The 24,251-nt window shown below is 34.8% G+C and overlaps 4 protein-coding genes and 1 non-coding gene across 8 annotated transcripts; 3 read left to right on the top strand and 2 right to left on the bottom strand.

Annotated features, from left to right (window-relative positions):
- Positions 1-1,450, top strand: LOC147759432 (uncharacterized). The gene is made up of 4 exons (XM_086997452.1): positions 1-346; positions 589-763; positions 946-1,095; positions 1,257-1,450. The coding sequence occupies exons 1-4, from the start codon at positions 149-151 to the stop codon at positions 1,448-1,450; spliced, it is 717 nt and encodes a 238-aa protein (XP_086853578.1). The 5' UTR covers positions 1-148.
- Positions 1,451-4,785: 3,335 nt separating this feature from the next.
- On the top strand, positions 4,786-6,685 carry LOC106150911 (uncharacterized). The gene is made up of 4 exons (XM_013523937.3): positions 4,786-5,069; positions 5,356-5,530; positions 5,720-5,866; positions 6,026-6,685. Exons 1-4 carry the CDS (start codon positions 4,875-4,877, stop codon positions 6,226-6,228), a joined length of 720 nt encoding a protein of 239 aa, XP_013379391.2. The 5' UTR covers positions 4,786-4,874; the 3' UTR covers positions 6,229-6,685.
- Positions 6,686-7,734: 1,049 nt separating this feature from the next.
- LOC112041389 (U6 spliceosomal RNA) lies at positions 7,735-7,842 on the bottom strand. The gene has a single exon (XR_002886218.1). It is a non-coding gene; the product is annotated as a U6 spliceosomal RNA (small nuclear RNA).
- A 4,375-nt stretch (positions 7,843-12,217) lies between these two features.
- On the top strand, positions 12,218-19,802 carry LOC106150956 (uncharacterized). Its single transcript, XM_013523993.3, has 13 exons — positions 12,218-12,596; positions 12,905-12,958; positions 13,826-13,932; positions 14,312-14,485; positions 14,901-15,012; positions 15,317-15,400; positions 15,676-15,713; positions 15,899-15,940; positions 16,272-16,458; positions 16,868-16,940; positions 17,238-17,286; positions 17,707-17,797; positions 18,091-19,802. Exons 1-13 carry the CDS (start codon positions 12,555-12,557, stop codon positions 18,256-18,258), a joined length of 1,221 nt encoding a protein of 406 aa, XP_013379447.1. The 5' UTR covers positions 12,218-12,554; the 3' UTR covers positions 18,259-19,802.
- A 403-nt stretch (positions 19,803-20,205) lies between these two features.
- LOC106150955 (FUN14 domain-containing protein 1A) lies at positions 20,206-24,218 on the bottom strand. Of its 4 annotated transcripts, none has more exons than XM_013523992.2 (7): positions 24,102-24,218; positions 23,733-23,858; positions 23,324-23,399; positions 22,719-22,884; positions 22,355-22,430; positions 21,909-22,028; positions 20,206-21,779 (listed from the first exon to the last, which is right to left on the bottom strand). In XM_013523992.2, the coding sequence occupies exons 3-7, from the start codon at positions 23,334-23,336 to the stop codon at positions 21,702-21,704; spliced, it is 453 nt and encodes a 150-aa protein (XP_013379446.2). In that variant the 5' UTR covers positions 23,337-23,399; positions 23,733-23,858; positions 24,102-24,218; the 3' UTR covers positions 20,206-21,701. The 4 variants fall into 4 exon arrangements, with proteins under 4 accessions (XP_013379446.2, XP_013379443.2, XP_013379445.2 ...); XM_013523989.2 differs by having other exon boundaries at positions 23,638-23,858; positions 24,102-24,217; XM_013523991.2 differs by lacking the exon at positions 24,102-24,218 and adding an exon at positions 24,043-24,074 and having other exon boundaries at positions 23,638-23,858.
- Between the last annotated feature and the right edge of the window lie 33 nt (positions 24,219-24,251).

Genomic DNA, 24,251 nt, shown 5'->3' with positions numbered 1-24,251 from the left:
GATTGGTTCATAGAGTGAGGTAAAATGTTATAAATGGACAGTCATGATAGTGTTTTGTATAAATATCTACTTGGACGACCATTTCTCATTTTAACAACCGAAGTAGCAGCTCTGCTGTTCGTGGACCAAGTTCCTGCCTCCATTAAAGATGAAGTTAGTCGCGTTGGTGTTGCTGGTTGCTGTTGGAATGACCTTTGCTGGTCTGCCCTATGGGGAACTCACACCAGACCTTGTAATAAATTCTCTAATGTACAGTCCCCCTCTCTATTGGAAAGTGATGTTCGCTTTGGACAGCAGCGGCAGCATTGACAGCTCCGAATGGACACTGTCCAAATTAGCTGCCCGGGTGAGATACACTGGCTTTGGTCATTAACGTGGCACTCGCCACTGTGCACTTTCTGTCCAATTATCCTCTTTTAACGTCAAGGTTTAATTCCAAATAGCCAAACCGAACTGAGATACAACAGACATGCTAAACGGAAAGTGATTATCCAATCTGATTACTGAAATTTGTCTTCAAAATTATTAAAAATCAAAGTGTTAAGACCAGACAACAACTCATTATTTTCCAAATGAATCTTGTTTCAGGATATCCTTGCCATTATCAACGTCATACCATATCCAATGAGTATTAACCCCAAAGGACATAAGATTGGTCTGGTGCGCTTCTCGTGCACGGATTGGACCAAGGTCATCTTCTCCCTGGGTACTTACCCGTACTACCCTGCCAATGATGCCGCTATTGCAAATGTATCGAAAGAAGGTACGGTCGTTTGTCATATCACTGTACTATACTATGGACTTGTTATTGCCTTGGCCACAGCCAAGGTTTTGATCATCATAGTATTTATGTTAAAGATATATTATTGTTAATGTAACTTTAGAAGAAATGTAAAGTAAGCCTTCTACTGCTCTGTGAGTACAACCGTTCCATTATATTCGCAGGTTTTCGTACGAATATATTCAAGGCTCTGAAGTTGTGTGATGAAGAGCTTGGTGATAATGACAAGCGCCTAGTCTGGATGACCACTGATGGACACTATAGTAAAGGCTATAGTGACCCGAGACCTATGGCAACGGCTATGAAGAAGAAAGGTAAGTACTAACGCTACTTCAAGGACAGGCTGTCTATTACATGAACTAAATGATATCGTTTAACAGCAAATCTGCGAGTAAGTTGCGACAACAGAGACTAATTTTGCTCTTTATGTAATTTTTTATTGCATATAATGTATACTTCTCTCTCATCATTTCAGGAATTACCATCTGTGTCATTGCTATTGGAGACAATGCCGACATGGATGTGATTAATGACATCGCCTCGTGGATTACAGTCATAAACTCCTCTGTCAACGCTATCTCTGTGCAATGTGTGCTTAGATACAGCACCTATGCCGACTACAGGTCTGCCACATACGCTGCTCGACCGGAACACCCCTCTTTGGGCTAGCCTGTTACCTTAATCTGCAGATAGGATGCGAATGTGCGAAGTTTATCTCCATACATATTAGTATTGCATACCTCTGTACTAAGAATTTGTTTTGACTTACTGATGCATTTCTGCACTGGACGTCCGCCACCTTTATTAGAACATTTTACTACATGCAGTGAAAATGGATTCTTTGACAATGCTTATTTGCGCAATGTAATATATGTTTGTATATATAGTCCTCAAAAGTACAGCGTGGTCCATAAAAACGGCCTATTTTAATTTCCATCTCAATTCGAAATACGTCGTTCTATATGAACCACCCTGTAAGATATATCAACACGCAAACTGATGAAAAAAGAAAATGAAAAACAAACATACAAACACCTTATTTTCATGAAGAATTCTTGTGCCACAATGTGATGTGATCTTTCTATAGATAAGATAATTATCTTCTATTATATTTTGTACAATAAGTGGAAATAAACTACTCCAAATGATATTTGATTGTAACTTCTTTTTTATTTATTTGGCTGCTTCTCAATTTTTTTTTTAAACAACGTTTATTCAAAAGAATGAAGTGGAGGCAAGGCGCTGGAAGCATTATATGCTCTCCACAAAATTAAATTAAATAAGTAAATAAATAAAACAAATGGATAGGTATATACATATATACAACAGAGTAAATGTAAAACTTCATATATATCAGGAGCACAAGTTAAGTACAGAAAGAAAGAAGAGGAAAAGAGATAGTACCTATTAAGTGATAACAAAGTTTACGAGAAGAAAATTTGCAACATTTCGAAGATAATTTCATTTTGGGTGGGTGATAAGGATTTATGACCGTAGAGAAATAACGACAGCTTTTCTTTTTGTGTTTTGAAAGAGGTCTTGCTTGCATGTAGAGTTTCGTTTATTTTTTGGTAAAGGGGAGGGTACTTTAAATTGAGTAAAGGGCATCTGAAGAAAAAGTGAAGAGGGGTTTCAAGGGCACCACAGGTGCAGTGTGGTGTGTCAATAGTAGTCCAGTTATGCCTAAACAATTCTGCTCTAAATAAACACCCGACCCTCGCTCTGTTAAGAATTTTTTCATGATTTCTGTTCAAGTTTAGTGTTGTTGTTGAAAGCGACCCAGCAGTGAGGTGTTTTTTTATCGAGTTCTTGAAAGATGAGATTGAAGGTAAAGATTTAGTGGAGGAGGAGAGTTGATCCCATGAAGACGTCAGAAAATAGTTAACTGATGTACGGGGGTATTTAGGAGGAAGTTTAAAGTCTCAATATATGGAAACTAAGTACATGTATCTAGAACAATTCAGTTTTCCTAGTCAAGTCACTTGTCCTAGTCACTTGTAGCTGTTCTATTGCGATGCCCTAGTGACCTTTAACTGCTGCAGTTCTCAACTTTTAAAAAGGGAACATCCTAACGGACTAGGCATTACGCCTAAAATAGATATGGTATATCCCTAGTGCTAAAAAAAAGTTCAAACAGGAATGTGCGTTTCTCTGTCAAGTCCATTGGAACTTTTTTATTTAAGGCTCACATATAAATGAATAATGAAATGCAAAACTAAAAGCTGCAACCTGATTGTAGTTCACACCCTTGTCGTCAACCAATTGTCCAATTTTCATGATAATATCTTGCTTATTTAGTTTCAGGGTTGCGTTGGAAACCGATTACCATTTCACACCAATTTACAATCATCCCACAGATGTCCAGAAAGGTTAGTATCGGGGCCCAACGGTGGTTGTTCCATCCACAAAACATAGCGTTTCAGCAACAAGACGCTCACCAGATGGGGACTGTGAGCAGGTGTGTTGTCATGGTGCAGTATATTGTTACCACTTCAGTCACTTCTTTCTAATGAAGTGATATAATTTTTGTGATTATAATAGTTTCCCCAGGTGCCAAGCACAATTATCATATCACTGACAATTCAAGGTCTCTGGGGTACGTGTAGTGTATACTGTGAGGTGAAGCACGTTCCACGGTTTTATGTAAAGGCAGAGCTGATGAGAAGACAAACACAACAGTCGCCAGAACATGGATGTACATGTCCATTTCCATCATATACCCCTTTCAGTATGTGACACAATGGACGTTGCGATATTCAATATATCCTTGTTCACTACACGTATAATGTAAAATTATTTAAAAATAGATCTTGGGGACCTATTACATGTTTCATTGCTGAAAGTGGATATTCTCAGCTGAATTTGCTATGAATCCTTCCATATGTACACAGTACAAGCGTTCATCCTTTGTCAAAGACTTTAAGACAAAGTTTGAATATTATACTATGAGCTTTGGAAGTAGGCTTACTGTGATGGGATAGAGAATTACATGGTATATAAATATCACAGCGTTGAATGTTATTATATGCACGCCCAGCGCTTTTTAGTAAAAAGAGAAAAGGGATGTTGGTTGCTGTTTACTGTTTAAGAAAATGACAGTGTGGTTCATTATACATTAATATATCACAATGAATGGTATTTATGAATTCTGGCAAAATCCCATCAATCACGTTTCATGGGCCCAAATTCTATTTACACTATCTATTTTCAGCCACATGTTTGTTTAATTCATGACACTGTTACGTAATCGAGTGCTTACCTGAGTGTTTTGTTTGCATAGTAGGAAAAGTGAGAAATTTATAGACATGATTGAAGAACCTGTTGTGAAGATTTCTCAGTAACAACAACACAGAACTTGGTGATGTAGTATAATAATAATAATAATAATAATAATAATAATAATAAACTATCGGTGGTCAATCACAATTTGTCACCATCATAAAAGGTGTAAAGCATATGTTGTTTGTTTATTTTATTATGTTCGGAATTAAAAACTCCCCAAAACTTGAAAACAGAATAATTCGTTGGTTTAATATTCTATCCATATCACAACGGTACAGTATGGCACAAAGGCAATCACTGAATCTATCTGGGCGTCTTTCCAGTTACCAGTGCGAACGTCTTAAAATTGATTAAAGCTTTTTTAAGGGGAAACAAGATGCACCAGGTTCGCCTAACAAGCACTAGTAAATAGTCTATTTAAATATTGTTTTTAAGGCGAAGTATTTAATTACAATTCAAATTGGAAGACTTTCCACTAATCTATGTGACAGGTGGTAACAGGAGCAAAGTTTTCTTTACCAAAATATCCATGCCTTATAGGAACACCTGATATTTGCCTGGTAAAAAAATGTCGTCATCAGCATTACAATGGTCAGGAAGCCGGTCTTTTTGACAGAAGAATCCCACTTTTTAAAAACAACATCCAGGGCCTAATAAACGATTGGTCCATACACGGAAATAAAATGTAATAAATGGTAAGTCATCATGGTTTGTATAAATATCTGTTTGGACGTCCTTCTTTCATTTAAACGCCATTGGAAGCTTCTCTCCGACTGTCAGCTCGTGGACCAAATTCTTACCGTCTCTGAAGATGAAGTTAGCCGCGCTGGTGCTGCTGGTTGCTGTTGGAATGGCCCTCAATGAGCAAAACTCCGAGGCTCTCACACCAGACCAGATCATTCAAAGTCTGATGGGCAGTCGTCCGTACTGGAAAGTGATGTATGCTTTGGACAGCAGCGGCAGCATTGACAGCACTGAATGGACACAGTCCAAATCAGCGGCCAGGGTGAGATACATTGGCTTGGGTCATTAACGTGACACTAGGCACTGTGAATTTCTTTCGTATCATTTTCTTTTAAAAGTAGGTATAATTATAACAAAAACGAATTAATATACAGTAAACGTGTTATACAGGAGATGTTTATTCAATCTGATTACTTATGATGTTGCAAATGATAAAAAGATCGAAGTGACAGTGTTAAGACTTAACAACAGCTATAATTTCAATTAAAAAAATTATGGAAACTGATATAAAACATTTGAAATATGTTCAAATTAATTATTTGTGCCAGGATATCCTTGCCATCATCAATTACATCCCTCATCCTAATAGTATTGTCCCTAGTGGACATAAGATTGGTCTGGTACGGTTCTCTAGCACAACACCGACAACGGTCATCTTCTCCCTGGGGACCTACCCGTACTACCCAGCCAATGATGCCGCTATTGCTGCCGTGCCGAAAGTTGGTAAGGTCGACACTGTCAAATCAATGTACCTCATCATATGTACTACGCTGTGGACTTGTTATTGCCTTTGTCACAGTCAAGGTTTCCAATATAATGACATTTTTGTCAAATGTGTAATATTATAAATATAAATTTAGAAGAAATTTGGAGCTAATCCCACTGAGCACAGCCATTCCACTATATTCGCAGGTCATCTTACAAATATGAACAAGGCTTTGGCGTTGTGTGAGCGTCAGCTTGGTCTCAATGGCCGCCGCTTAGTCTGGATGACCACTGATGGTTACTATAACGAGGGGGGTGACCCGAGGCCCAGAGCAACGGCTATGAAGAGAACAGGTATGCTCTACCACTACTTTGAGGACTGATTGTCTGTTGCATATTTAAATGAATTATATCGTTTAACAGGGAAACTGCAAGAAAGTTGGGACAACAGAGACCAATGTTGTCCTTTGTTTGGTCTTAATCCATGTATAAACCACATTTTTCCCTTTCCAGGAACGGTTATTTGTGTCGTTGCTATTGGCACAAACCCCAACATGGCCGTAATCAACGCCATTGCGTCGTGGATCACCTCCTTTGACTTCGATAAGTGTGTGAAATGTGTCCTTACATACGACACCTATGAGGCGTACTGGTCCGCCACGTATGCTGCCAAACTGAGGGTGGTGGTACCAGTGGCTCAACCCGCCTTGCCCTAATCTGTTATCCTTATCTGCACATAGGATGAGAAAGCGCGGAGTATTTTTCCGTTCATTTTAGTACCGCGTGCTATGAATTTGTTTTGACTTTCTGTACAGATCAAAACTGAACATCTGCCTTCTTTATTTGAACAATTTCACTGCATGCAGTGAAAATGAATTCTCTGTCTATGATTATGTTATACAATGTATTATGTATTTGTGTAGTTCTGAAAAGTAAGATATCTCCACACGCAAAGTGATGGAAAAAATAGATGAAAAACACTACTACCACCTTATTACCATGAAGATTTTTGTGCTAATATTGTGATGGGATACTTCCCACTAAATTTAATGCTAAAAGATCATCATCTACTACTATGTATTTGTACAGTCACTGGATATAAACTTCCCCAAATGCTATTTCATTGGACTTTTTTGTTTTAACAAAATTAATAAATAAATTGAATAAAATTTATTTGACTGCTTCTTAATATATGACAACCAAGCATCTTGAACAATTCGATTCAATTCTCCTAGTCACTTGTAGCTGTTCTGTTGCGATGCCCTAGTGACCTTTAACTGTTGTACATGTAATTCCCAACTTTAGAAAAGGGAACGTTCTTATGGACTGAATAATTCATCTGGAATTGATATGTCATATCTCTAGGACAAAACAAGTTCAAAGTGGAGCGTTTATCTCTACCAAGTACAAGGGGCTCATATACCCCTTCTCCTACTTAAACTTAAGTGAGTCAATTAAGAAGGAGCAGAGCGTGTTCGTTGAACCGACTAATTTGGTGTCCGAAAGCGATAACTTGCCGATTCCCCTACCCTGTAATTATCATGCGGCCTCTATTGTTCGACCATACGGGGCAGGGTTGGGAGACCATGTGGCCTTTTGGTAAGGGGAATTTCTGGCGGCACTGTACCAAGGGGCTCATATATTCCTCCCCCCCCCCCTTCCAAAAAAAAAAAAAAAAATTTAATGAATAAAATGCTTGAACCTGATTGTATTTCATACTCTTGTCGTCAACCATGCCAATTTTCCAGATAATATCTTACTTAGGCCTACCTAGTGAAAAAGTTACGTTAGAAACCGATCATGCATTCCTAACGCCACTTTACAAAACGGCAAAATTGAAGATACTGTATATTGCTACCCTATGTACACCCTATGCCGGGTTGTGAATATTTAACAATAAAAGGGGTTCACTCCGTAAGTAATTATTTCTAGCGTAGTAGAAAGAATAGGAGACGATAGAAAATCTTTTTTTTTCTGAAATCGAGACCTTTGTAACGTGCCGATCCCCCCCTTAAAATTAAAAAAAAAAAAAATAGTGAGAAAAGGTTGATGAAATATCAAGATATATTTAACTTCTTATAACAATTCATATTTTGTAAACTTACAGACGTTCTTTTAGAAAAAAGAAATTTAAATACATTTTGTAGGCCCTTTCAAAGATCACTGCAGGGGTAAAGTTGGTATTTGGACACCCATATTATAATATGATTATTTTCGAAAATAAAAATATGGAACGCTTCACGAATGTGCGTGTCATCCTTGCGCCAGGGGCCATGCTAATCTTCTCTGTATCGTTCCAATTTTAGTATATGTCCCACCGTAGTGAAGACACTTATTCGGGTTACTTTCTGTCAATTTTTAGTCGTGAAAGACAAGATGGCGACTCAGGTGAGTTCTTCTCTCTTAATTACAGGGGGCATATACTTCGCTTACATATCTGGTAACACCAAAAAACAAAGACAATTCCTTATCCATGTTACTTAACGAGTTAAAAAAAAATTTTAAATATATGTCACTAAACATAATTATTTTCTTTTATCTGTTTTAGCATTACTGTAGTTCCTTTCAGAATGCAATATCAAGGTAATTTCTATATATAGCATCCCAGCAGGCACACAACGTTGATTCAACGTTGAATCAACGTTGAATTTATGTTGAGACGTTGATAAACGTTGAATCAACGTTGATTCAACGACCATAATTCAACGTTGGCATTTCAACGTTGATTCAACGTTGATTCAACGACAACAAATTCAACGTTGGCATTTCAACGTTGATTCAATGTTGATTCAACGTCAACAAATTCAACATTGGCATTTCAACGTTGATTCAACGTTGATTCAACGACAACAAATTCAACGTTGGCATTTCAACGTTGATTCAACTTTGATTCAACGACAACAAATTCAACGTTGACATTTCAACATTGATTCAACGTTGATTCAACGACAACAAATTCAACGTTGGCATTTCAACGTTGATTCAACTTTGATTCAACGACAACAAATTCAACGTTGGCATTTCAACATTGATTCAACTTTGATTCAACGACAACAAATTCAACGTTGGCATGCCAACATTGATTCAACTTTGAAGTAAGATTGAGTTGATAAACCTACATTATTTCAACCTTATTCAACTTGCATTTTTGAAAGTTGATGTTTGAGTAAATTTTTCACATTGATTCAATTATTCCTCCCAACATTGATTTTCTGGTCAGGTTTTAACATTGATTCAACTTTGGCATTTCAAGTTAACATAATGACTATTCAGGAGGTAACTTATAATTAGTTAAAGATGTACGTTAATTCAACATGGATTCAGTTTTTGCATTTCAACCTGAGACAGTATGCATGCCGACCGCGACGACAGACCGCAGGTGACAGTTATTTGAAGCCTATACAGACAAATCTGTGTCTGTAAAAAAAAAAAAAAATATATATATATATATATATATATTGCCATCAAGCCAATATTTGGTGATGTCATTTATTTTATTTTTTATTTATTTTATTATTTTAATTATTTAATTTTTGTCTATTTTTTTTTTTTTTTTATTGACAAGTGAGTTGAATGCATTGAACTAACGTCATTTGATCAATTTTGATTTATCTCTCTCTTTCTCTCTTTTCTTCAAAGTCCCCTCATCATATTTGCACTATTTGATATAAATTGGACTTGACATTTGAATGAACTGTTAACTTTTTAGAGCTAAGTACTCGTTCTTATATACTATTCTTAAATTCCGCTTTTTATGACAAGCCGGTCAAGTACCCGGATGTAGCGTTTATAGAGTTGTGGATACGAAGAAGCACAGGCGTATGAAACTGATATAATTCGTTGATTGATTCGATTCGTGATGCGATATAATTCGAAGGTATCAACACTGGAGACGAGGATTAACTTTAGTGCAAAACTACGAGCCAACTTTCTTTGAGAAAATGGAGGAAAAACGTGAAATTACGAAATTCGAAGCGTACAGAAGTCCGGAGAAATACGGGCCACGCTGGCTAGACAGTTTGCAGGATGAGAAAGAGAGAGATAAATCATTTGCTGACGGAAAAGGTTTGATCGTTTCAGAACCAACGGACGAAAAGAAATAATGAACAAAGACAGAAAATTAAAAAATACATGTCAGAAGAGACGCGCGCTGATGTAGCATTCAGGGGGACGTGTACAAGATATTTTCATGACTCTCCCAAACATATTGCAGGTGTGAAACATGGACACACATAGACTGTTAACGCTTTAAATGAAAGTGCAACTCCAGAAACTGTGAGTATGTTAAAAACCGAAGTCATTTGACAAACCAACTCAGTCTAAACACCACGAGTTCAGACATGAAAAAACGAAGTAGAAACCACCCCGACTGAGAAAACATGGAACGTGCAACAAGTCTGCAAAACTGAAACTTATATTCATGTATATGACAGTTATGAACATGATAATCCAGGAGTGCATATACATTTGGTGTGGGGTAACCAATGCAATATACACTGAGACTTGGTGGAAATAGAGATAGGCGGCATTAATCTCAGTGTACTAGCTGTATTACCAGATTCAGGCGCATATTGTAATATCATTGATGAAAATACATGGGGAATGCTGCAATCCAAGAAAAAAAAAATGCGTCTCGGGCTCTTGTGGAGGACCACAAAACAAACAGTATTATTCAGACATGTCTGAGAAACCTTTAAAGTGAAGGGAGCATTTGAATGTGACTTAAAGGCAGACAAAGAAAGAGACCATGTGGAATTTGTAGTATTGTAGTGAAAGGGACATGGGGTTTGATTACCCTCTACCAGGGCGACTGATAGATTTTTACGGATATTCACAGATATGTCTCTAGCTAGATTGTCATTTTAAGCTCCAAGTGACTAATCTAGCTAGAGACATATCTGTGAATATCCGTAAAAATCTATCAGTCGCCCTGGTAGAGGGTAGGGTTTGATATGAGTTGATTAGATTTGAGAATTTTCAATGTGGTTAGAATAATTATAGTTGGAGTTCATATGTTATTCTGCAAATGTTTGAAAAGACAATTTAAAGACTGAACTGTCAATTAGCATATATTTGAAAGGACAGTTTTATTCTCTTTAACAAAGGAAGGGATGTTGTGTTTTTACCTGACATTTAAATGAGCTGTTGTTAATTTGGTAGATGTACTTGTTACATTGTTAATTCCTTTAATTATTATTAGCTTGTCAAGGAGCCTGATGTATCATTTCTTAGTGATATGGATATGAAAAAAGCACAAGTGTTCCAAACTGGTTCAACTCATTGAGTGATTTTATTCATGATGTAATTTCATTCAAAAGCATCAACAATATACTGGGGTTTGTGTTTGTGCACATGTAATTGTCTTTTTATTGTACATCTATATCTATGGGGTATACATAATTCTTTTTTCAGAGTTTGCATGTATGTAGACAGCATGCAAGTTTAATTGAAACAGTTACTGCATGGTTATTTATAATTTTGTTATAATGAACTCTCTGTCATCTAAAAAACAATGTTTTTTCATTCATTATTCAAGATTTATTTATTACAGAACTAGTGATTATGATTATTAATGATATGTTTGAATTATAATTTACTTTAAAAATCACAATGTATAGTATAATTTAGGTTAAGGTGTGCAAAAATCCCCCCCCCCCACTATGTACATGCATAATTAATTACAATTTTTGTGTTAGTTCAGATTCGATGTGCAGCTTTGTTTTGTAAAAAAAAAAGTGTTGTTCTTAGTTTTTTATTTATTATTGCTATGTTGTAAACTATGTATATTTTAACTACTTAAATTAGCAGCATTTTTCCTTTTATGCAGTGACAAAATAAAGACATTGAAAATGCTATTTGTCTCAACTTTTATTTAATGTTAAATCAAGATATAATCAATGCTAAATCAACATATAATCAACATTAATTGAGATTTCTAATGTTGAAACAACGTTGAATTGCCAACGTTGATTCAATGTTGAATTGCCAACGTTGATTCAACGTTGACTTTTCAACGTTGATTCAACGTTGACTTTTCAACGTTGACACAAACTTCCATTTTCAAACATAAATTCAACGTTGAGAATCAACGTTGATTCAACGTTGAATCAACGTTGTGTGCCTGCTGGGATACGTACGCGCATGGGTGCTGCCATCTGACGGCTTAAGTTGGTGACAATAACAAACCGTATTTCTATTGGTAAAATAAATAGAAAAGGTTGCACTTATGCCTGAATTTGACAAGAGGTGCACTCCTGTCGGGAAAAGGTGACAGTAATTAATGTTGCTCTACTGAGTTGAAGTTGTGAGAAACACGACCTAATTAAAACGCAGTGTAAATAAATTTATTTTTCCATAAGAATGACTCTAGGCCTAGGCAGCTCACTTCTCATCACTAAAAGTTATATATAACCAATAGATAATGTATTAATTATTTAGCTCAGTAATCATTGCAATTAATAATTAAATAAATTTTCTATATAGCCTAAATACTTATTGTTAAAAACTGGATTTAATTAAGCTAATTCTAGCTATCTTACTCCTTTTGTAGCTTAACATATTTTTTCGGCTTGTAACTATTTTTCCCTTATATCATTTAATAGTGATTGACTGCGATAAAGCATGAACCACGAACACTGTCTGGCACGGTGTAATCATTTAACTAGTCCTTCCTCCAATATGTAAAGAGCAGTTCACCCAAACGAGGCCAGAGAATAGAATTTATGATGTCAGTGGTCTAAAAATAGATGCTTATTGTTAACAGGGCATTGACTATTTAACAACCTGAGTGACGCTTGAGATCAGTGACGCAAGAAAAGCTATTTTTGACCATTTCGTGACTAACTTAATCTAATTTTAACATCAAAATAACGACCCAGGAATTGCAGCATGGTGAATTCTAAGGCATTATTGACAAATAATTGACACTGGAACAGCTATATTGAATTTTAACTTTAAGAACCAAGATCTACATCAGCAACAAACCAGTACTCGACAGCAGTCGAACGTTTGAGTCTACCGAGAGACAAGTAAACTGATTAACATGGTGTTTATGGAGTGGGTTACCCTTGATGTTGGAGAACAGGTGAATATAGCATATATAACACTGAATATTATGATATACTGGCTGCTACATATAAAATAGCATATAATTATGAAAATACAGAATTATGCCAACAGTTCATATTTTAATGCATAATTGATTACTTATGAGGGATAATTTAATCATGATAATAATGACCAAATAATATAAAAGAAAGAAGTGAACTACTAAATTATAATTTGAACCTATATAGGTGTTGTACATATTTTGATTTGTAATAAATTAACACAGTTTAAACTGAAAAAACAATCTTTAAAGTCTAGCTAATACATATATTGCATATGTTCAAGGCACTGGTGTATGATATCCATGGCACAGCAAGAATAGAAGAAGGTCCCCAAAGAGTAGGTCACTTAATTTTTGTAGACATTGGAATTGGATATTGATTAAATATGTCTATTAATTAAGAGAGTGTGTTGATGCAGGTATGACTGTATGTGCACATGCGTGCGTGAATGCATGTGGGCACTCTTTGAAATTAACGGCACTGTCAATGAAATCACATGGCCTATATATTATTATATGATGCATGATACGTGGAATCAGAAAATCAGAGTCATAGTTTTAAGCTAGGTTAGTTCCATCAGTTCTAGATAGCACTATACTGTGGATGTACTATTCCCCTGGATATATTCACTGTTGATAAAATATTCTGATAACCACTGTATAAGCTGCCCAGATGATTAATTATCTCTGTACCAGAGGCCCATCTGGCTGTTACAAAAATTGAGATGAGAGCACCAGAGGTGAGCAGCAGTATTTAAGGAGGCTCTCTCACATATATTAGCTATCCATGCAGTGTTGATGAAACCTAGCCTAGGCTTACTTCTACAAATAGTAGCTGATATATATATATATATATATAATATGCCACAATCTAAACAAGCCATATGACATTTTGTTCCAATTATGATTGAACCATTTCATTCATGACAGATACAATATTATTAATATTATTTGTCTAAAGAGAAAAAAACAACATAATTTACTAGTAACTATAAATGGTGTATAACATTTTAAAGCTAAAATTTATCAAAGAACCAACATGCATAGATTTTGCCCGACAAGTTTTGAAGTAATTGTAGGTGAGTTTGTAGTTTAGCTAGTCATCATATTTTAGCATTTGTTCTGATTTCCCCTCTTTTAAGATAATTTCTTCTTTTACACATTTTCCTCCACTAAATCCACACTTTGTTTGTTTTTTTTTTTAGATATTTCTCTTCAGAGAGAAGTTTACCTTGCTGAGGAGGTTTTCTGCAGATCAGAATCATTACCTCATTATCCAGTATAAAGATGGCAGAGTGGAGCACAAACCTGGGTAAGAAATCATTTTATTACTAATATATCGACCTAATTAAGGGGTCAGATTTAGTGAGGAAAAAAATGATCAAAAGTATTGCTTTTCTTCATATAAGTTCAGTAAGCAGTGATTTACATATTCCACTTTAAGTGTGTTAAAAATCTTACACTTTATCACTGAAAGTGAGCATCAACTTGTTGCAATGGCTTGGCCATACTAAAGACCAGTGTCCATGTGAAACCTAGTTATATTTTACAAATGCTTTTTAACTTATTGAAAGCAAAATGCTTCTTTCTTGGTTTCTGAAAAAGAGAGTCTCAAACAGGTTTGCATGTCGCAGGGATATGAAGATGGAGTCTGATACGCTAATCATATGTAAATGATATGCTAATTTCAGCCCTTGCTGGTTGTTCAGAAACCCCATGTGTCACAGTGATATCAAGGTGCGTTCTGGGATTTCTCTGGATGCTAACGAGTTGGTGGTGGTGTACAAATACAGCGCAGACACAAAACAAGTTGGACGATATCTGCAGCATGGTCCTTGTGTGTTCATACCCAAGGCCAATGAATGGTAAGGATCAGATTTGACAGTGACAGATTCAGGATTTCTTGAAGGGGAGAAACAGGTTTTAATGTTTAAAACCTCTTATCCGCACTCCATCTTCCCTTCCTGGGGAGAAATTCATTAGAAATGGTGCAATTTATGCATTTTGTTGACCTTGATTGCTTCTTTTTACCACATATGTACATTTTCATCAAAAACAAAACATTTTTCTTCTTATGCTGAAGAAAATGTGATATTTCAATTTAATTTTTTTTGTGAGTGTCTTAGGCCATAACTACTGTAATGGTTTAATGTTTGTTATTATTGAGGAGTTTGAGTTATATAAGTAATTTCCATGTTTATATTAAGTATGTCAGGTTGCATGACTTGTGTTGGCACAAATTCTTGTTGTTAAGAAATTACCATTTTTATATTTATACAGGTTGCATGAATTCTGCTGGCACGGGACTGACCCAGATAACAAGACAAGAAAAATTCCCAAAAGTTTGAAATTTACCAAACTGCAGGTGATCCCTGACCAGTTCTATTATAATGTAAGTACTAATTAATTGCAAGATTGTGTATAAGTATCTGTTTTGTCTCAAAGGTACACTATCTGTATTTGAAATGTACAGAGAATTGTTGGCTCTGTCTATATATTCTTAAAAGCTACTTAAAACTAAATTACTGAATCAGAAATGGTGTAAAACATCAAATCTGTGTGCAGGGAAGAGTTGAGCAATTTCTTTTGAGTAGGAGAGATAAATATTGCGTCTCCACTCCCTTGGAAAATTAGATTTGGCAGGGAAAGTTCAGAATAGGCTACCTTTTTAATATTTAATGTGTTTTTTTTTTCAGGTGGATGAAGTCCGTACAGCTGACCATGCAGTGATGCGGGTTAAACTGATGATGTTTTACGAACTCACAGATATAGAACTCATGGTATGCACAAGTCTTTTGTACAGAAGGCCGTTTTTTATGCACAGGCAGTTTTCCTGTACAGTTTCATGATTACCATTTAGAGTTATACATGGTAATGTGCCAGGAGTTTAAAAGTATATGATTAATAGAACGTTCTTTTCACATAGTCTACTATATTAATTCAACATATTAGAACATGAAATTCAAATCCTAATTACCAGAGTAGAAGTTTACATCATTGATGTTTTTTTCTCTTTAAATTATGTGATGTAATTATTTTTTTACTTGTGTTATAGTTAACATCAACTATGGACCCAATGGCAGATTTTATCAAGTAAGTGGATGGTGATACATTTCAATATATCTCTATCTTTTCTCTCTAGAATGTTTTTCAGTCATGTTGGGTCCTTCAAACAATTGATGAATAATACCTTAATTACAAATATTCTCAATTTGAAAGGAAAGCAATTATAAATTAATATGTTAAACTGTAAATAAAACATATTTCTTTTTTTTCAGTTGTCTTTGTGCTGATGTTGTGGCCTTTGCTGCAAAACTTACGTAAGTATGCTGTTTTTTCTCTTTAGACTTCAACTCGTGTTAGGTAGAAGGTTTGATTTCAGTTAAAGAAGTTTTACCAGTCATGTAATTTCCTGAAGTAACCTTCTCACTTACTTATTAAGCAGCCTCTCTTACCGTTAACATGAAAATACAAAATAGTTGGGTGTGACCGATCAGTGTTACTTATACTTCATGGAGTTGGTCTTAGAATGTGTTTGCATTCAGCTGTATTTTAGCCCATTTTCAATCCAAGTTTGTTCTGTGTGTGGACACACTCTTACTGCTGTATACTGTGTTGGTAAATCTTTTCATGTCTCCAATCCGTTCATAGGTATATGGAATTTGTTGAAAAATCCAACGAGTTGAACAATTTATCGTCATACCCTCGCCTTCTGGAACGCTGCAAAGCTATTGGTTACTCCGTTTCCAAGGTCGTCTACAGGGGTTACTTCGCTTGGGACAAGCTACAGGTTCTTCATGACAGCTCGGTGGAGAAGAGAACTAGACTCAAAATACAGGTACCTGATTTCTTTGTCTTGAATATTTCATGATTCTTCTTTTGTCACATATCAAACTTTTTTTGTGTGGGATGGTGAATTTACAAGAAGTTTTTCAAGTCTGCTTTACTGAGGGGAATACTCTCTTAAAACTTATATGGATAACGTTTTCTATACTTTTTTGCTTGATTAACTATTGTTTTCTTGATTTTTTTAGCTTTTTACTTATCAGATGTTTTTACCCATGTGGTTTATCTTAAACATTTCAATTTGTTTGTGTTTTAACGTTTTAATTGTGACACATTGCACGACAGTGATACATAACTGCAATGAAGTTTAAAAATTGCAGCAACATTTAATAGCAGGTATTATGCTTATTTACCTTTTATGTGCCTATGTAATGTTTATTGACTTTTTAAAATTTTTGTAGTTTGAAACAGAAGAACAAAACCAAAACATGGTAGATGCAACATTGAAGGCAGAAATGGAGAGAGCAGAACTAGGTATATTTATTTTAATTTATGATTTTTCTTTAGAACGCAGACATTAACTTTCTCTGATTTTAATTTTGATGTTTGCCCATGCACCCTCTGTCCAAATTAAGTGTTTAGTCCCACAGTAAATGACTGTGTTCAGAAGCCTTTTAAATGAAGACCCATGTCTAAGAAGGCTACACAAATCTTATAAAAGGTACTGTAACAGTTGTTTTATGTGCCAACTAATGTGCCAGTCATATGTGCCAACTAATGGTTCTTTTTAAAGTATTAAAATATCATCAATATACAAATGTTCCACTTCAGAACAAAAGATGGCACTTGAGAAACTGGTACATGACCAAACAATGGAAAGGTAACTCATTTTTATTTTTATTTTAATAATAATAATAATAATAATAATAATAATAATAATAATTTTGTATGTAAAACTTCTACAAAACATAATCAGATTGACATTGTACACTAAAGGCATTTCTATTGGTAACTTGCTTCTTGTAACCAGCAGTTTAACTACTCTATGTCACAATGTTCACTATCTATGTGTGCTCGTTTGTAACTCAAAGTACACAAAGTTTGGTGGTGCATGACGATTCCATTGATACTATTTAATTAGATTTAGACATGATAATTATTGTGAGATTTGGCATAATGAGTTATGTGTACTTTGACAAGATATCATATGATAATGTACAAGCTTATTTTCAGGTATGTATGTTTGTATTCAATTTCAACAAATCTCTTTTAATTTTTATTTTTATGTCTTTTTTATCAGACTGCAGCTGGAACATCAGCTGAAGCTGGATGTGAAAAGTAAACAAGAAAGCACAAAACAAATGCAAAGAGAACAGATGGCCAAACTACAGGTACAGTAGATACCAAAAAAGTCTTATCCATTTATTTTAGGTAGTTAAAAGCAAGATGCTGATCATGCTCTCCCAGATAACAGTTTGTTATCAACTTCTATTTAGGTTATTAGCTATCACCTAGTCGCTAGTCTAGACTGCTATATAAAAGATGGTAAAAAGTGGGTTGTTTCAAGCTCTTTTTGAATTACACCCCCCCTCCCAAAAAAAAAAAAAAAAAAAAAAAAAATCAAGCAAACAAATAAACATAAATATTATAGAATTCAGTTTGCTATCCTTTTTCCTATTACTAGGCTCGGTGCTCCACAGATGAAGAAAAACTGAAGCATTTCAGAGAACTCAAGGCCTTGGACATTCAGATGACCGATTACTTGGTGGCCCAAAACCCTCGTCCAGGCAAAGTTGTCGTCGTAAAATCAGACCCCACAGCACCTGCCAATCTTCACCTGCATCACAACTAACTATAAGTACAGTTTATGAAAAATACTCAATGAGGATGATTTTTGAAGAGGGGCATCTCAGTATTCCTATCAATTCCAAGCCGAAAAGGAAAACAAATTGGTCATCTTATAAGGCAATACTTTAGACACTGAAAATATAAGACAATTCTCAAACATTGATAAAAAAATAGTAACATTTCAACATAAAGACAGGTAAAGTTTTTTCCTTCTATCCACAGTTTTTGAAAGTTCTTACCTTACAGTAAATCACTGGGCTTCAGATTTTGAAAGGGATCTGAAGACATTAATACAGAACTGAATACATTTCATATAAGGCAGCAATGGCTAAACAGACAGTATTTAGTTGCATGTTCAGACAACTTTGCATTAGATAAGGTCTAACAGCAAAATGTCATGCTTGCAAGAACCTACCACGGGTATTTCACAACAGATAACATGTCTGAGGTTCTGGAAATTCTCTACATAATAACATTCTGAAATATGCTCAAAAATAAATATAATGTCCTGGAGAGTCTCTGCATAATAATTTTATTTAAATGGTCTAATATGTAAATGTCAAGTATTAATGGGTAGTGGCCTTGGGCTCACATAGCTCCTGATGGCAGATCTACTATTGACTGAATGATAACAGTATTATACAACCTTCCTTTGGAAGTTGTTCTTCATATATGTGTAAAAAATCATTTTATTTACTTATATTTATTGTAAAAATGACTCAACTTGCTATGCAGTAGACAACCTTATTTGAGCCTCTGTCTTTTTTATTTTCAATCAAAATGAAAAGGGTGATAGTGCAGGAATAATACCAAATATTAGTATATAAACTGTTTGATAAGCTAATGTCAAGCTGTGCATTCAAACAAAGAATGACGTTTTAGGATTTAGTTGATATGATATTGATGCCAATAAAAGCAAGACAAAACTACCTTTACATAAGGTCCATGTTCGTACTTACTTAAGTGGGGAGTTAATTTAGTTCCCATAATTATATTTTGTGAATTTTCTTTTGTAATTTGTGTATAAGATAAAATATCATTATTTTGTAATTTCTAATTTGTGATGTGATGCAAGATATTTTGCCTTATTATATGATAATTGTATTGCAACTTTTTGTGGCTCTTCTACTGTGTGTCCACACTTTGTTTGATTTGTTAGAATGTTAACTGTGTGACAATTTTATGTGTTCAGCCCTAGTTTTAAGAAAAAAAAACATTTTGTGTTATACATTTGTACATGGTGCATTTTTATCTTGCTGGTCAAGGTAATATGCTTGAAATTATTTTTGTTTATGTGTATATGTAAATTATATTTATGTAATTATATATTGTTCAGTTAAAAAACAACAACAATGGACAGTTTTGTTAAGAAATTATCGTGTTATATAGGTAGGATTCATACCAATTTGTTGTTTTTTGATAATATAAACTTGTTTTTAAATTACTTACATTTTAATGAATTACTTTGTTGTGATAAAATGTACTGATTCAGTAGACAAAGTGTCATCATTTGATTCTGAAATAAAGTTTTTGTACATTCAAGCAAAGATTTTTTTGATTCAGTGTGAACCTGATGAAAAGAAATCTCACAACTGGTAGATCTAGCGTTTTTCTGAGGGGGTTGAGACATAGTGTTGAAAGTTAGAAAAATGTCTTTTTGATAATTTGCATGCCTTGCTTCAAGTGTAAATTTCAGAATTAACATGCCAAATATTTGTGTGCAGTGTGAAGGTTTCTTAAAGTGGATGAAGACAAAGGGGTATTTAATTATTAAGTTAAACACATTACGTGACAGTACTCCCATTTCTCCAGAAGATCATTTAAAAGCTGATAACAAATTGATACGTCAATACGCAATGCATGGCTGTTAAGCATACTTTGGGTGCTTGGTGTTAATTATCTCAATATTGTCTATCCACAGCAATGCGACAAAATTATCATTACACAAATAGTATTTTCATCAAAGTTTATTTCATATTTCAAATTAAAATTGATAAATAACAACTACAAGAAATAACATTAGGGGGGTTGCACCCTGAATTCCATCCTTCAGTTCTTGAACCCCCCCCCCCTCTATAATCAGTGGCCTGCCCAGTAGGTTTCCAGAGATGTACAGGGTGTGCTGGACAGTGATAAATCACTGTTTATTCTCTCAAGTTGGGACATAAGTATATGTTACACTTACATGATTTAAGGATTGTAATAGTTAATAATTAATTCATACCACAAACCATGAATATACTACCAACAAGAGGTTATAAATACTGGACAATACAAACCCAAACATATAAAGATAAAGGCAGATATATACTAGTGTAAACATTCCACTGAAAAGGACTACGAGTTTGTTTGAATTACCCCCCCCCCCCTCTAAATTTCTTTCTAGGGTCCGGACTTCATCATTTCAATTAATTCTTAACTGCACCAAAACCAGTTTTCTACATTATTTTAATTTAATAATCACAAGACTCGTTTGTCTTGAGAAAAAAAGCATAATTTTTGTCTTTATCTGGTAATCCAGGATCTACAAATTCTTGAAAAAATGTTCCACTTTCTACATTAATATGTACCTTCTCCATGTGTGAATGTCCACTTGGGTTCTATACATAGGACATGGCCCCCGCAGGGTATTTATCAAAAAATTTCGAACACTAACATCTTATGCTTCCAAGACTAATCACTACAGGTATGCTATATAAAATAAAAGATGAAAAAATGACGAACAAAAAATGAATACAATTAAATGAAAAAAAAAATAATAATAATAAAAAGATATATGTCAAGATCCCAACCCTACTTGTTATTTGGAACTTTCAAGTAATTGTTCTTATATATCACAAAAAGTTTTGGGAAATGTCACAGATTAATTTTATAAGAAATTTTGTGAGTTTTTAGTACAAACTACCACCATTTGTTTTTTAAATCCTAAAAGTGGCATGATTTTGAAAATGTGTAAAATCCACATGCTTGATGATATGTGCTAGTATACACACTGCATGTCAGGCAGAATTCAAAATAAAGACCTTTCAGTGCTGGGCTGCTAACGGATCAATTACATTTTTGAGTTCAAATTGATACAGTACCCAATGTATGGACGCCTTAGATTTAGCAGTAGGAATCTTGAAGTTTTTGGCAATTACTGGTGCCATAAACCTGTCCAGTGGCATAGCCTAAATGGTACATTAGACAGCATTCACAACAAAGTTGATCCGCTGACTAACTAGTCTGCAGATCAAATATGGCGGGCACTTGACAATGGATTCCCATCCCCCCACGTCCACCATTCCAGCGGGGACAGAGCAATTAAATCTCAGCACACTTTCAAGTGGGTGGTGCCATATTTGATCCACAGATCTGTTAGTTCACGGATCAAGTTGTTTTGAATGTGCCCTATGATGATAAATGTGAAGTTTGATTGTGTCTGCTGTAATTGTGGTCCTCCATGTATCATGATGCCAATCCAAGTAGAAATCCTCCTGCAAATCCGCCAGCCAGATATATGTTATTACGGAAAAACTGGTTGGCCTGCAAAGGAAACAAATGAAAAAAGCATTACTCGCATCAAAATTACATTTGAATCAGTGACAACTCTCAATAAACAGTCAACATAGATAAATCTATGAAACCATAAATAACCTTCTTGAAAACACTCACATTCTGTGCCAGTCCAGGGAACTGTCTATTGGCTTGGTCTTCAATCCTTCTCCTGGCAGTGTTCACACCTCTCCTCACCTGCCTCCAGTTGATCTGTACATAACCAAAATGATCTGCAATCTGGAATATTGAAATTAATTCCTAGACCATCACACGTTTTGATTTCAAAGGGCTCAGGCAGATCCAAAGTTTTCTAAGGTGTGTGCGTGTGTGCATGCATGCTTGCATGTGTGAGTGTGAGTGGGTGTGTGTGCATGAGTGTGTGTGTGTGTGTGTGTGTGTGTAATAGTGCATGAGGGCAAGAATTAGAGAAAACAATAACCTCCTAGGGAACTTAAATCTGTATATGAATTGAATTTGAGTGTATATTCATTGCCACATGTACTGTAACTAGACTTGTTTAATAATAATAATTCATTTGAACTTGGTTATTACACATGAAGTACCTGTAAGAGTAACAGACTACCTCCTAGCAGTGCAGCAGCAGCTTTGCCCACCTTGACTGAGATATAGCCAGCACACCTGAAAGACAGGAAAATAAACACACCTGAAATACAGGTAAAATGAACAGACCTGACATACAGGTATAATGGTAAAACAAATCTGACAGACATCCAAAGTTTTTTTTTTATTTCACAATAGCCTTCCCAACCTAATATAGCCAGCACACATAAAACATGTAAAAAATGGTATATTTTTACAAACAAACATAAAGAACCTCTGATGTTTTTTAAAATTTCATCTTATTCTTTCCTTGCCCTCCCCCATTCCCTCTCCCCACTCATACTTAGTCCTAGATTGCAAACTCACCAGCCAGTGACTCCACCTATACCAACTTGTTTAGCAACGGAAGCATTGCTGAGGTCACCAATTATACGCCGAATTATCTCGTTGTGTCTTGGGTCTGCTGGTTCAATAAATTCGAATTCGTTATCATCCTCTTCGGGCTCAGCATCACTACCATCTCTGTTTCTGTCTTTGTTTGAAAAAAATATAATTGTAAGATGTCAAAACATGCATGAGTTATTATAATTCAAAGTCTGAAGGTAGCAAATGTGCTAAAAGCAATATCTAATTTTTCTATGTAAAAAAAAAAAAAAAAAAAAAAAAAATCAATATAGCAAGATCAGAAATAAAGCTTAAAATTCATTGGCAATTTGGTTATAAATTACGTTACACTGAACTCGGCATAATTATTTCAAAAGTATTATTTTTTAAATTTCTTAAAGATATAAAATTCTAATTTTTGAAAATATACATGTACCAACATCAACATAATGAAAATGTCTGTAACATTTCTGTTTAATCTTGCATATTTCCCCCCCTTGTGCATTTTTTTATGTATTGTCAACTATATTATGCCATCATGTCAGTAAGAATATTTTCTTTTACTTCACAACTATGATAAAATTTACCTTCAGCCATCATGAAGGCCTGTCACATGTCACTTTAATTAGCTGCCTGATTTATTTCCCCAACCTTAAAAAAATCCTGGAAGTTTAAGGAAAATATATACATGATAAAATAATAATTATAGAAAAAGTATAATTTTTGACAGAATTAAACTGGATTATCTGCACCTAGTTAATCAAAAATGCTCTTCAATGTGTATCAAATAGAAATAATTTAAGTAACTTCAAACTATATTGTGTACAAGTGATCTATTTTTGTCACTCAATAAAACAGATTTCTCAAATAATCCTTTCTTTATACACAATGGACAACTTACCACTAACTCACGGTCAGATAGCTTGCTTCCTACAGTAGTATATTTTAACGTAAAATAACAGTATTCCTAGTAGTCCAGAAGAATATGGCACTTACATGTATCTTCAATTTCAATTTAGCTAATATTGTTTATTTAGTCAAAAACAGACTTAAATATTCAGTAAATAAACTGACGTGGCTAACACCCGGGTATTATGATGCAATTTGAAGGGGGTATTGGTCCTGAAATAAATGAGAAAGATATTAGTCATATGCCGTTTAAAGTGTTTTCCAAAACGACATTTTCAAAACACGAAAATTTAAGCAAAATGTTATTACAGTAAAAGGAAGGTTGAAGTCAGCTATGAAAAATTAATCTAATTATGTTGAAATAGAAATGTCAGGTATAAAATCTATCTAAACTGACACTTATGCTAGGACATTTAACATCTTGTGTTTACTTCTTCCTTTTAATTTATTTATTACCTGTCACCTTCACCTTCTATGAAAGTTACCTCCACTTAATAAAGAGCGGAAGCTGCCTCGTTATGCAGATTGAATCGGGAACCGAAAGGGACGAAATAGAATTAGAGTTTAGTGATTTAACTAACGAATAATTAAAAACCTGCCAATATC

The sequence above is a fragment of the Lingula anatina genome, chromosome 10 (genome assembly GCF_051362555.1).
Source record: "Lingula anatina isolate TDL-2025a chromosome 10, LinAna3.0, whole genome shotgun sequence".
NCBI lineage: Eukaryota > Metazoa > Brachiopoda > Lingulata > Lingulida > Lingulidae > Lingula > Lingula anatina.
Note: the sequence above shows the minus strand (reverse complement) of the source record. Positions and strands in the feature narration are given on the sequence as shown.